Source organism: Coenobita brevimanus, chromosome 67, assembly GCF_032717465.1.
Source record: "Coenobita brevimanus isolate Jiangsu-jjx chromosome 67, ASM3271746v2, whole genome shotgun sequence".
NCBI lineage: Eukaryota > Metazoa > Arthropoda > Malacostraca > Decapoda > Coenobitidae > Coenobita > Coenobita brevimanus.
In genome coordinates, this window is record NC_137020.1 from 32925476 (window position 1) to 32938728 (window position 13253).

General features: G+C 40.5%; 1 protein-coding gene across 1 annotated transcript in view; it reads left to right on the plus strand.

Annotated features, from left to right (window-relative positions):
• Positions 1–10582, plus strand: part of LOC145405616 (uncharacterized) — a 102013-nt gene extending 91431 nt beyond the window's left edge. The window contains exons 12-21 of the mRNA XM_080276943.1: positions 3899–4141; positions 4273–4473; positions 4815–4979; positions 5344–5649; positions 5925–6110; positions 6706–6849; positions 8143–8352; positions 9178–9399; positions 9840–10043; positions 10364–10582. Of these exons, the coding sequence (XP_080133069.1) occupies positions 3899–4141; positions 4273–4473; positions 4815–4979; positions 5344–5649; positions 5925–6110; positions 6706–6849; positions 8143–8352; positions 9178–9399; positions 9840–10043; positions 10364–10582 (2100 nt within the window). The remainder of the gene's footprint in view (positions 1–3898; positions 4142–4272; positions 4474–4814; positions 4980–5343; positions 5650–5924; positions 6111–6705; positions 6850–8142; positions 8353–9177; positions 9400–9839; positions 10044–10363) is intronic.
• Positions 10583–13253: the final 2671 nt, after the last annotated feature.

The window sequence follows — 13253 nt, forward strand, 5'->3', positions numbered from 1 at the left end:
TAGGTATCTGGTGGCAGCCCATAAATGTATAGGGTTGTATTCTTGTTGGTTAAGGAGGCTCCCTGACACCTTTTTCTAAAGGTGTCAGGTCAGGGAGCCATTACATTGTAATGTCCTCTTCTGCATTATTAAAATCATTACAGTTACAGTACCTGCACTGATACAGTGTGCACAAAAGGATATTAACCGGCTGTATCCAGAAGTAAATTGGTTAGGAAGAGGTGCAAGGAAGCCTTCGTAACTGATGAGGATAGGTATCAAGATAACTTAATGGAGTTGAATGAACTTTTCTAAACTTTGACGTCTGATGAGGCAAAAATGTGTGAAGTCTTAATGTAAATAAAGTTAAGTGAGGGAGGTTTGTGTTGTTATATAAGGCAGAGAATACAGGTAGTTAGGAATATCTTTAGGAAATTCAAAGGTAAGTGAGATGAGTGTAGATGACGTTTGCTTAGCTGTGGTAACATGGCTGGGTCTGGTGAGAATAAAAGCTGATATTCTAAGTGATGTTGGAGATTATTAGCATCTCTTTCTTAGCAGTTTATTCTGCACATTACTCCTTAATGTTCTGTCCTGTGGTACAGATACAAATGCTGTCAGTATATGTTATAAAATACATGATAGAATCTTAAGATGTAATAGGCAAAATAAGTCTTCAAAGAAGATTTGCTATGAAGTCTCCTTTGCCACTTAGAATGTTTCTCAGAGTTCAGATATTATTACCTTACTTTTTTGGGATTGCATCACTTTAACCACAAGCTTACTATAATTTTCTTGTCATGACTGCTGTACGGTAAATCTGTTCTTTGGTGGCTGTATGCTGCATGATTTGAACGTCTTATTTTAGTGGATTATGTTATAGCATATTGCAGACTTACAGTCTACAGAAACAAGTTGCAGATTAAATTATTTATTCTCAGTTATGTGGTGATGCAGATAGAAATAACTGGGCAGCAAATAAATGTTAAATATCAGTATAGTCTTTTATTGTGATGGAATTTATTACATTTGGTAGTAACCATTTAACCAGCCAGTGGACCCCAGGTGGTCTGGTGGGTTCAGGTGTTCCATCTGGATGTGGCCTGTAAGGTTCTACATCACAGGTGTGGTTGGGGTTTATTACTCACATGATTCCACTTGGGAGAGTGATTGATCATTTTTCACTTCAGTGGGGCTGTAAAGGATTGAATGATAGGTAGACTGGCATACTTGTACCAGCATCCAGTACCATATTTAGACATAGAATATAGACTAATTGTTTTGGCTACTGATTGAACAAGAGACAACATGTTTAATTAGAGCATTTAACTTAGTATCAGATATATGACCAGTGATGTAATAGACGGTATGAGCTAGTAAGTGGTTGCATTGCTTGTGCATACAGCTTCACTTATTGTTAAGTATTACTCATTTTTAATATACTGTACATTACTCAAGCATGTTTTAGAATACAGTTGCTCCCCTGTAGGAATTTAATTTTGACAGATTTGTGACTCAAAAAGATTGTAAGTTAAAATTCATTAATATGTAAGGCCAAATATTTACAGATAATATGTGGACATAATGAACATGGGTAGGAACTGAAATACCATTGTCATACAGATTGCTTTGACCATTGTCATTGAGTTTTAATACTGTGTACAGTGTTGTATAGATGTATTAAAAAAAAAATAAATCATTTGTGTAGGGGAACAACTGTACAGTACTTGTACAGGTCAGCAGCAAGAGTCCTATCCCCTCTCCTGCTTTTCTCTCCATGAACTTTGACAGTCAGCCTTATGAATCAGTAGCAGCAGACAGCTTTATTTAGTCATAGCTACCGACCATGGGGCCTGAAGAGAGGGTCTTCTTTGCCTCAGTCTGTTTGCACAATACCAAGAAATGATATGAGTGGTTCCAAGGGTGTTGTCATGCTGGCCGGGCAGCACCATGATTTATGCAATAGAGTTACTGTAATATGCTGAACTGTGTAGTACTTTACATGTATACACTACATCATGTACTGGCTAGTACATTTCTTTATGCCCCAGAAATATGATACAAACCATTGTTGTCTGGAAGGGGATGCCAGACCTTTCTTACCACTGGAAAGTGACATGGGCAACACCTTAAAAATGTTCCTGGATCTGTTCCTGACCAAAATTGGGACCCAGATAATTTGGCTAGGCAGGTTGCATATTAAAGGAAAACTGCATATACCTATCACACACACACACACACACACACACACACACACACACACACACACACACACACACACACACACACACACACACACACACACACACACACACACACACACAGTATCATGCATGTACCTAAGCCATGGTGGGAAAGTTTTCTGGCTGTAACCCTCCTTACTGGAGAGAGCCAGTTCTGTGGTGGGCTATAAAGGGCTGTGCATTCTTCTTTTTCTCTCTTTATTGTTACAGTGTCTTTTGATCTGGATTAATCTGACTCATTTCAAACACCACAGAGGGAAAAGCACAAGAGACAACAGGACTGTTGTTACTGGCAATAAATAAAGTGCTCTTTTCTAGTGTTTATATACTGTATATATTGCATTACTGAGAAATTTGGTCTTGTACATTTCTTAATGCTGCTCAGGAGAGAGCCACTAGCATGTACCAGAGGAATGTTGTGGAGGTAAGGAATGCTGTTGATGTATGCTAAGGGCTTGGCTTAGATTGACACTTGTTTTTAATCACAGTTTTTCCTTTATGTGGCTGATGTGTTGAGTCTTACTTTCTTTCATGTCAGTTTACGTAAGGATGTTTTGCCTGCTCCTTTCTAGTTGTGACTTTCCATAAATTTAAAATGTTCATTTGATTATGCAATATATTCCCCTAGGTGGTGGCAACCATCATCCACTCACTTGATGTAGTGCTGCCTACTTCTTCTTTAGCCTTTATCATTCTTTTTCTGTGCCTGCCTTCCTCTCTTCTATTTCTCCCATCTTTCCTGTCACTTCTTATTGCTTTCCTTTCCTTTACAGGTTGCTTTACATCGAGTGATAAGCTAAATGGTTTCCTATAAGCCAAGAAACCATTTACAATGCTGGGTGGTAACCATATAACCAAACCATACGTGCTCCCTACGTGTCAGCAAGTGGGTTGGTGGAGGGTTAGTGCCCCTCCCCGTAAAACAAATAACTCAAAGTCAATGGCCACCTCTTATGGGATTATGGCATCTGGCAATAGAGAGATAGATAGATGAATTTTACATAAGTACCTGAAATTGTTCCATGATTGTGTTATCTAATTCACGTTAACTTATAAAGCATCAGATGATTGGAGAAACTGAACAGTACAGTACATGAGGTGAGGTTTAAATGAAATTATTGCATACAGTATTTCTGTATTTTTGTCCTGTAATTAGGATACTGAATTTAGCTACCTCAGTGTTACGTTCTATTTTTGTTATACAAGATTTGTACAAAAGTTGTAATAACTTAAATATTGATTATTGTAAAGATTGATTATTGCAAAGCATAGTTGAAAGAGAAATAGAAGTAAATCATAGGTATGATAAGTGGATTACAGCAATTTAACACACCACCAGGACCTCTAATATGGAAACTATTACTTATGCATATGTACATAGTCATCTGTTCTGTATACAGTACTCTGTAATTTATGCTTTCAGTTTCATGTTTCCATTTCTGCAGATACTGCCAATACTGTATGAGCATAAGTACATAATTACACTTTTCACCATTATGTTTTTGTTGTGTATTGTCATTCTGTTATTAGTGAATGACTAGCAAAGGAGAAGTTTCTGTAATGGATGCTGACAACACACATTATACTATACAAATATAGTGAAAATATGGAGTATGAAAAGAGGCCTCCTTCAACTCTATACTGTGTGTCCACTCTGATATTGTCTGTTATCCCAGGTATGCAAACACGTGTCTAACCGTGAACACGTGGTCATCCAGACCAACTCCATTGAACTCGAGGACTGGGCACGCTTGCTGTACTCCCCAGACTGTACACTAGAGGGAGTTGAGGTGTTGCTGGACTTTGACGGGTCCTCGCGTGACCGTCATGAGTCATTCTTCACCTCCATGTCCTTTAATGAGAGTGTCAAGAGTGTCAAGCTCACGTGTGTTGTTGGAGGGGAATTTGGCAGGAGTGAGGTGAGATTTTTAGTTAAATTTTTGCATCATAGGGATAATAAATTGGTCTTTAATAGCTTTATTTTTTGTACACTTAATTAGATTAGTGATAGAGGCCTTATAGTGACTGGCATCATCTCCTTAACCCACAGGTGACACGTCTGGTGTCATATGTGCGTGCAGTGCTAACTAAGCGGCGACTGGAGTCTTTTGAGATTCAGGTGACGTCAGTGGTGGAGGAGGCCATGGCAGCGGTGTTGAGTCCTGTGGTGGAGATGATCTGTGATACACTGCCTGACCTTGCACCAGCACTCAATAAACTTGTCCTGGCCTTAGAGTTGGATGCTGATCAGGTATGATTAAGTCAGGTTAGGCAATGTCAGGTTAGGTTAGTATCATCTGGAGTTGTCTGTGATGGAGTTTTATGGCACACTTACTGATCTTGTATCAACACTCATTAAACTTGCCCTGGTGCTGGAACTGAATGTGGATGTTTAATCCCCACAGCAGTGGGACATCCTAGATGAATAAAATGTAAGAGACATACTTAAGGGATTACTGTATTTAAATTGTTTGTAATCCCTATAGCCCAGAGTATGTCACCATTTAAGCAATTACTGAAATTTTTTCCTCACATTTATTTGTCCTTCAGTTTCATGTTCATTTTGTCCATCATCCCATCTGTGTGCTGCAGGTGGTGCAGTTGTGTCGTGTGCTGGAGGATGCACCACACGTGCGAGTGTTACACCTGCCTCACCTGGCCTGTGGCATTGTTGGTCTCTCTGCTGTTGCTCAACTAGTTGAGAGGAACCCACTTGTTTCACTCAACCTGGCTGGTTCCCTTAGTTCTGGTACGCCTGTAAGTATGGAGGGAAAATTATGAAAGTTAATAATTATAGTGAAGATCAGGAAGCTTGTTCTAGATTTTTTCTAACCAGTGTGAATACAAGTCATTGAATTTGGATGATGATGATGGTGATATATTTGTTTTTATTTACTTTATGTACAGAATGTATGGTATTACATATTGCAGGATTCTAATGGCTTGAATGATTATGTGCCCTGTTTCACTTTTCAGATTCAGCTGGGTATGCTGTTGATAGTTCTCCCACTTTCATGTTTTTACTTTCCTTGTTTCTGGACTCTACTTTACCCTATTTTTTGGATGGAATAATGGTCAAGATCATGTGATGGATGATTATTGTTGAAACATTCTAATACAGGTTGATGAGCGTGCAACTGGGACTGGAGCCAGCACACCTTCTCCGACCCACGAAGATGCCCCGAACCCCTCCTCTCAGCCCCCTGCCCCTGGCCCCTTGTCCTTCTGGAGCTTCACCGACGCCCAGGGCAACACTCGGTCTGTCTTCAACTCGCTGCCTCGGTCCTTCTATCAGTCACTGCCCAGGCGGGGGCGACTCCATTCCATCTCCGCCGACAAGAGGAACTCAGACTCCACCCTCCTACAGAAAACCTCATTCCCACCTCCAGCCTGCAGTCCTCCAGTCCATGCCAATGGGTTCCATGAGGTGTGCTTTTTGTTTTGTTGGTGTCTCTCCTATGCCAACTTTTTAAAATATTTGTGATGTTCTTTCAAGTAAATAGGAGAATTTAATCATCTGCAAGGTATTCCTGCTTATCTTATGAATTTTAGATACCCTATATAATTTAGGTAAAATGGCAAGAATAAGCCAAAAAATACTTCACCAGGTTCAGTGGGTTAATAGCAAAAAAAGATGTCAATAAAGGTGACATAATTCTTGTATACAGTACTGTATAACTGTATGTATGCTCCCTCTGCCAGATCTTCTCTGCCTTCCGCAACCCAGCGTCACGTGTGTGTCACCTCAATATCAGCAAGTGTACCCTTGGGGCAGAGGACCTCGTGTGTCTAGGGGAGACCATTCGATTTACTCGCTGCCTTTCGTCATTGCGGATGGAAGGCCTTTCACGAATGGCAGAGCTCATACCCATACTCATTGCACTACAGGTTTGTGTTCTCTTGCTAAACATTGTATTGAAGTTAAGCCCTAACTAGATGATTGTCTAGTCCATTGCACTGGACATGCTATTGATAGTCCTTCCAAGTATGCAGCATGCCAGTCCATGTCTGGCCTGCTGTATGCCTGAACTTCTCCACAAGGGTGGTGTAAGCCCTGCCTTGTCACTTTGCACAGTATGGCAAGGGGCCTGGCATCATAATGAAAAATATTTTAATTCTCCAGTTAATGAGCTCCTATGAGACCTTTTCAAAAGTCAGACCCTAAGTTGAGGAGAAGTATGTGACATGTGCTCATCAAAATAAAGTGTTAGATAAAGAATAAGCTTAGGTGTAGAGTGAAAGACTAGTTGTTGTTGTTGTGGCTTATCTGAAAGTAAACCTGGTAGGCTGCAGGTGGGAGTTGCCCTTCTGCAGTTCATTCTCTTTTATGGGATAGTGAGGGAGTTGAGGGGTGATTGTATAACCAGGCAGGGCAGCTGTCCTGTTATACAGATGCCAGTGAGGGAAGGCATCCATGTCCAGCACCACAGTGAAGGAATAATAGCAGCATATAACATGATGTACTTGATCCTTTCCACCTCAGGAAAACACGAGCCTTCAGCTGCTTGACCTAACCTCACCACACATTCTGCTTGGAGACGCTGCCCTTCAGGTCACTCTGGCAGCGCTGGCCAAGAACAGGTCACTTAGGTTCCTGGTGCTTAATGGATGGACCATACAGGTTGAGGTAAGAGAATGATCATAGAGAAGGGAGGGAATACATTAGTATGCCTGGTGAGTGATGAAAAGGGTGGTTTTAGGTGTGGTTGAGGGTGTATGGGTCAGTTATATGCAGTGTAGCAGATAGTGGGGAAAGCATAAGAGGTAATAGAACTAACTAAAACACCTTACATCATCATAAAAATAATTAATAAAAGGTTAAGTTTTGATGAATTCAAAGAATTGCCCCTGCTTTAGGGGAGCCTTTTTTAGGTGGGGTAGGTGGGGGTGCTCACCATCCACTCACTCGATGTAGTGCTGCTCTTGGCTTTCTGTCTTTTCCTTTCCTCCTTCATTTTTTCATTCCTTCCTCTTGTATCATTCTTTACTTTATTCTTTCCTCCTCCTTCTGTCAGTGGGTGACTTTACACTTCCTCTTCTGTCTTTATTTCCTTCATTCTTTTCTCTTCCTTCTGCTTTTGGGTGACTCTACACAGAGTGACATCAAGAAACCATTTACTACACTGGGTGGTAACCATATAACCAAATTATGGCGCCTGGTGGTTTTAGCGGGTAATTATGGCATACCAATCGGATTGAGCTGATGAAGGTTTATATCCAAGGGGTGGTTGGGGTGTATTGCTCATGTAATGCCACTCGGGGATGAGTGAGGCTGGTCACTCTCATCTCAAATGTCAGGACCATCTTGCCTAGCCCCTGGTTCCTACGCTTCTCATGGGGCAACGTAGGATTGGGTGATGGATGGATGGATACAATATTTCCCAAATAATCAAACTTTACAGTCAGAATTATTATAGTTTAAGTATTATTGTTCAGTTTTAACAAGTGTTGGCATTGTATTTGCAAGGCACACTTTTACTGAACTCTTGTCAACTAAAGTTAAATGTACTGTATAGGATTACTTGGTAAGTTAAATGTACTGTATAGGATTACTTGGTACATCTTAACTCCTGTGCTCTGGTGACATATTTTTCATTTCATTGTATTCTACCTTCACACTGTTCTGTTGTCCACTGTCACAGAGCAGGTGTTCATTACAAGAGCTGGCCCACTTCTTGGCATGTATGGTATGTACTTTAACCTGGTGGGGTGTCTTGTGATAATATGCAAGGGCACCCTGGCATGATTTCCCTGGGCTTGCTATTGATGAGATCTCCCTCTGTCATGTTTGTCTCATCTCTTGGTTTCTGGACCCTATCTTATCCCTTACTTAAGTGAGAAAAAGAGGTCAAGATGATGATGATGATGTATCTGTGTTTATAATTCTAATGTTTATGCTCTTTTTTTTCCATTTTGTCAGAGTAAGCGTTCACTACGAGAATTGACCCAGTTCTTGGCTCGTACGGAACTACAACACCTTGACCTGGTTGGGTGTCGTGTGATGGTGACAGTACATGAGGGCAGCCTGGCGCGGCTCTCAAGACAGGATGACGTACTGGCAGCACTGCAGGAGGGAGTCCCGCCGCTACACAACAACACCATTGCTTTCCTTAACCTTGATGGATTTGAGGTATTCTATTTTTTATTTATTTTTTGCTTATTTAATTTTACTTTTATTGATATTTTTCTTGGGGAGTAGAAAAACAAAGCATATATCCTTAATTGTTGAGTGTTTACTGGAGGTGCATGAGAAAAAATATGCACAGTAACTCACACAGCACAACCTCCATTTCTACACAAAATACTATTGATTTCCTCAACTCGGGTGGATCTGAGGTGACGAATAAATTATGATAATTGTGTAGAGGCAGAGATTAGCAAAGATAATACTGTACATTAATAAATCACTTATGTATATGAGATGTAGGATTGGAATCTTCTCTTCTTGCATTACATGTAGCATTGTACTTGTACAACCTTGAGTAAAAGTTTGCCAACACTTCACTGCCGGCTGTGTCAGTGGAAAGTGTTACATAAACTATTTCTGTGTGATAGCAATATGAATCAGAAAATGTAAGAGTATCAGGAGGAGGGATACTCTTCGTCATTTATCGTGGAATGAGAAATATGGGAGACAAGGCACAAAACTGGCGGGGTACTGTGTGCAAACTTTTGTTTATAACTGTACCTCCTACAGCAGAGAAAACTATAACTGGAGATTTCCCCAGTGAGAGCAGAAGAACTTTTCCTTCGGTCTCTTCAGCTTGCATAAATATGTGAGGAAGATAACCTCTATAACATAACAAGATAGCACTATCTAAAATTGTAGACCTCCATACAACAAGTTCATGAGATATTTATCTATACCATACTTCTCCTTTCCTGCAGTTGATACTGAGCAACAAGGTGGTGAGATATATATAGTCACACAGACTGTCCCTCTGCCTTGCCACAGGTGACGTTAAACAACAAAGTAGTGCTGCGAGGGCCTCAGCTGCTCTTCCTGCTGCGTCACTGCCCCAAGCTGGTGGATGTCTCCCTGGCCTCTAGTCTGGGTGCCGACGTGATCGATGACGCCACCACGCACCGTCTCTTCTGCCTCCTCTCATCCACATTCCCATTCCTGCGTCGCCTGTCCCTAGGTGGATGGGTCTTCTCTCTGGACAACTGCGAGAAGGTGAGGGGATGAAGTTAGCATAGGTTCCATAATAATCATTTGAATGCTTGGTAGTTAGTGTTGTATACTTTGCCTCATCCCTCTTGTTCTTATAGCATCAGGCAGGTACAGTATTCAGAATATTTAGTTTATCACTGATTCTGATGAATTCAGTATGAGAAACAATGAACAGTTTGTACTGTTATCCTAGTTGCATATTATGTTGGTGAGGAAGAGGGATCCCTTCCTATGATGGCACTGATATGATTGGGTGGCGGAGCTGCCCAGTTACACAAACATCCCTTAGCATGTATCCTGTCCCCTAAAAGGAGGAATGACGGTCTGCAGAAGTGCAGCTTCAGCCTGTACTTCACTCAGTTCATGTTCAGATGAACTTGGGATCACAACAACGGCAACAAAAACTCCAGTGTTATTTTACCAATCCTCTTTATGTTTTTTAGGTAATGCGTTCTGGAGGCAAGCAGCTGCGCGGTAGTCAGTTGCGTGAGGTGTACCTGGCGGGGGTTGAGGTGCGTGGGTCGAGTGGCACCCCAGGTCTGGAGCACCTCCTCCTTCAGACCCTCATATCCAGCCTCCACCACCTCACACTTCTCTCACTCGCTGGCATGAACCTCACACCACCACAGGCCATCTTACTTGCCAAGGTCAGTTACTTATTTTTTATTTTGTCTATCTGTTTATTGCCTTATTTCACCTTTGTCTCTGCCATCTGGCTGCCCTGTCTACATGTTGCTGCCCACTCTTTCATATCCCTCTCTGCCCTATCCCAGCATCTTATCCTCACTCTTCCTCTTCATGTCAATGCTCTACTGTAATTTTACTTTGCTTTGTGCTTTTCTATCTTTGTTCCTGGATCCTATTTCACCCATCCTCCTAGGTAGAAATTAGGTTGAGATGGAGATGACAGTGATGATGATGATGTACAGTAGGTATTGATGATGATGACCCCTCTCTCCATCCACAGCATATGAGGGACAAAATGGCGACATCGGTGCTGGAACTCGAGACCCGTGGGCTGAGTTATGCCGCTGTGAAGGTGCTGCGGCAGATGCTGACGGATGGTGGAAGGTTTGAGGTGGAATTCCTGGGGGGCTCATACAAATTGAGAAAAGTTGACCGGAGGGAGAAGCTCATAGGAAAGTGGGCATGTATATCAACTCTGGATAGATTGAGTGAATTGTAAGGTGAAGTACCAGAAAATTAGAATGTAAAGTGCTCAGTATTTACAGGAGAAGCTCACTGGAAAGTAGAATGACAACTGTGGATATATTGAGCAAACTGTAACATGGGAGGTCAGTGAATGAGTGTGGAAAGTGCTAAGGTCTGACAGGAGTTCATCATAGACAGGACTTCTTTACGTAACCATGAAAGTTAAATGTAACACCCTCGTTAAGGGCTGGTGATAGTAAGAGTACGATAATTTTTAAAAACTTGCCTAGGCACACTACTGGTGCTGGAACCTCATGGCTTCCAGTATCAGTGTTGCTTGGTTCCACAGGTTTAAAATTTAAAAAAAAAAAAAAAAAAAAAAAGTCACACATGAATGGCCAAGACCTTAAAAAATGTAAACATATACTGTATTGAACTCTAAGGTGATATATCAGCGAGTGAGAATATTAGTTAGCTATAGCTAGAAGAAAAACTGCAAGTGATACAGAGTGCCCAGTACTTGTATAGGGGTACTTGAGATGAAGATATTCAGTTGAATGATGTTGAAAAAAGTGATTTCCCAACATGAAATTTTGTGCGAGGTGAGTGAGTTAGTGTGATAATGTTGGAACAGCACTGGTATTCCTACTTAGCTCAACATTTTAGCAGTAATTTTTTACTGACATTTTTAGATGTTATTGATTCTCTCCAGATCACTCCCCCCCCCCCTTTTTTTTTTTTTTTTTTTTTTTTCTCTCCCCTCCATGAGCCTGAGAGAGATACAAACTGAAATACAGTATATGTTGATCATGTAGCAAACATATGAATTTGAATGGATGTAATTTGGAAAAAGAAAATAAATTCACAAGTTCTGAAAGTATTATTGGTAAAAAGTTTTATGTACCAGTGTATATATATATATATATATATATATATATATATATATACACACACACCGTTGTTAAATGCTAGTTGTAACTGGAAAGTTGAAAGAAATTGAAAGGTGTCTTAGCTCAGAGGTTGTGTCAGGGAATTTAAAGGACATTTATGGTTATAAACATGTTACCCTATAGCTGGAAAATGGACAGGAGTGAAATTAGGTGCATGTTGAATAAAGTTGAAAGATGTAGTAACCTTGAAGTGATTGTTGAAAGAACTTGAAAGATATAGGAGCCCTGAGGTTATGTAATGTAGTTTGTAAAATAAAGTTGGTCTTGAAATGTGCTTCTGAGAGACTCGATTGCTTGCTCTGCATGTTCTTGCAGTTACAGAAAGTGAAAGTGAATTGTAGCATGCAAATTGTGCATATTGTGATTTAGTAAAGGGTTGTGGGAGTGTAATTTGATCTTTTACAATGGAGCACGTGACAGATAATGAGAAATGCAACATTGATGAACAGTACTGTGAGATTATTACAGGTGACTGTAAAATACAAAGAGGGTTGTGATATGCAAAGTATCAAGTGGTGTTTTGATATATTATTTACATGATCTTTTTTGATTGGAGGAAGTGACAAAGAATGTGAGATTAAGTACTGAAGAATATTGTTTTGAAATTGTTAGAGGTGACTGCCGTATACAAAGAGACTTGGGTTATGAATAGAAGACTGAAGTAAAGTGTTGAGGAAGATTGCAATTTAATGTTTCATTATTTAGGATGTAACAGAAAAAAGTGAGATGCAGTATTGATGGCTGTTGCCTTGAGAGTATTACAAGATGATGATGACAAGAGATGGCAAAGTAAAAGGAGGCTTAGGTTATTATTTTGTGAGGAAAATTGTGTGGGATATTGCAATTTGACCTTCCATAGTGGGGGAAGAGATACTGAAAATGAGATGCACTGTTGACAAGTAAAGAGTATCACAAGAGATAGCCAAGTACAGAGAGGCTTAAGTTACTAAACTGCGAAGAAAAGTGTTGTGGAATATTGCACTTTCATCTTTTATGATGGAGAAAAGTGACAATGAATGTGACATGCAGTATTGATGTGTATTGCTCTGAGGTTATTGCATGTGACAGCAAATTTTCAAGAGGCTGCAGTGTATAGTTAGCTGTTAAGCATCCCAGTCATCATCATCCATTCATTAATCATTCCATACATCACTTTAATGTATGCATGACTAACCCATTATTGCATTATAGACCTGATGTAGTGCTAATGCTTACAAAATTGTTGGTAAAAGTTTGTAGTGCATACTTTGTTGCACCCTTACTTACAGGCCTGTATTCTTAAAGCTTAATTCATGAATGGGAAGGCAAACCTTCATTTTTTTAACAGTAATTTCCTGATGCAGTTTTGTCATGGCCATCCCAGGATTGAGCAATGCAGTGATAGTGCTGATGAATTTTTGTAGCACATGGTTACATGGTGAAGAAAGAAAAATTCTGGTCCCTCTGTGTCATTGCCAACTGCGCTCTGTAATGTGGGATACAGACTGATCAAATCTAATAACTTAAGGCAATCCATAAATCTCATCACTATGTAACTCAGGCCTTTTAGACTGTGGTGGGTTATTCATCCTTTGTCCTGGAATACAAGGCCACTGCAGCATTGAAGTTACCACAGTTACCTCCTCAAATGTTATCCTAGGTACTTATGTTACCTACCAACTTACAAAGGGGGGATGGAGACCTGAGATAAGTGATGCCAGCTGCCTGTACCAGTATTGGAGCCCTGGTACTATCAGGCTGGCAGCTGTGTAGTTA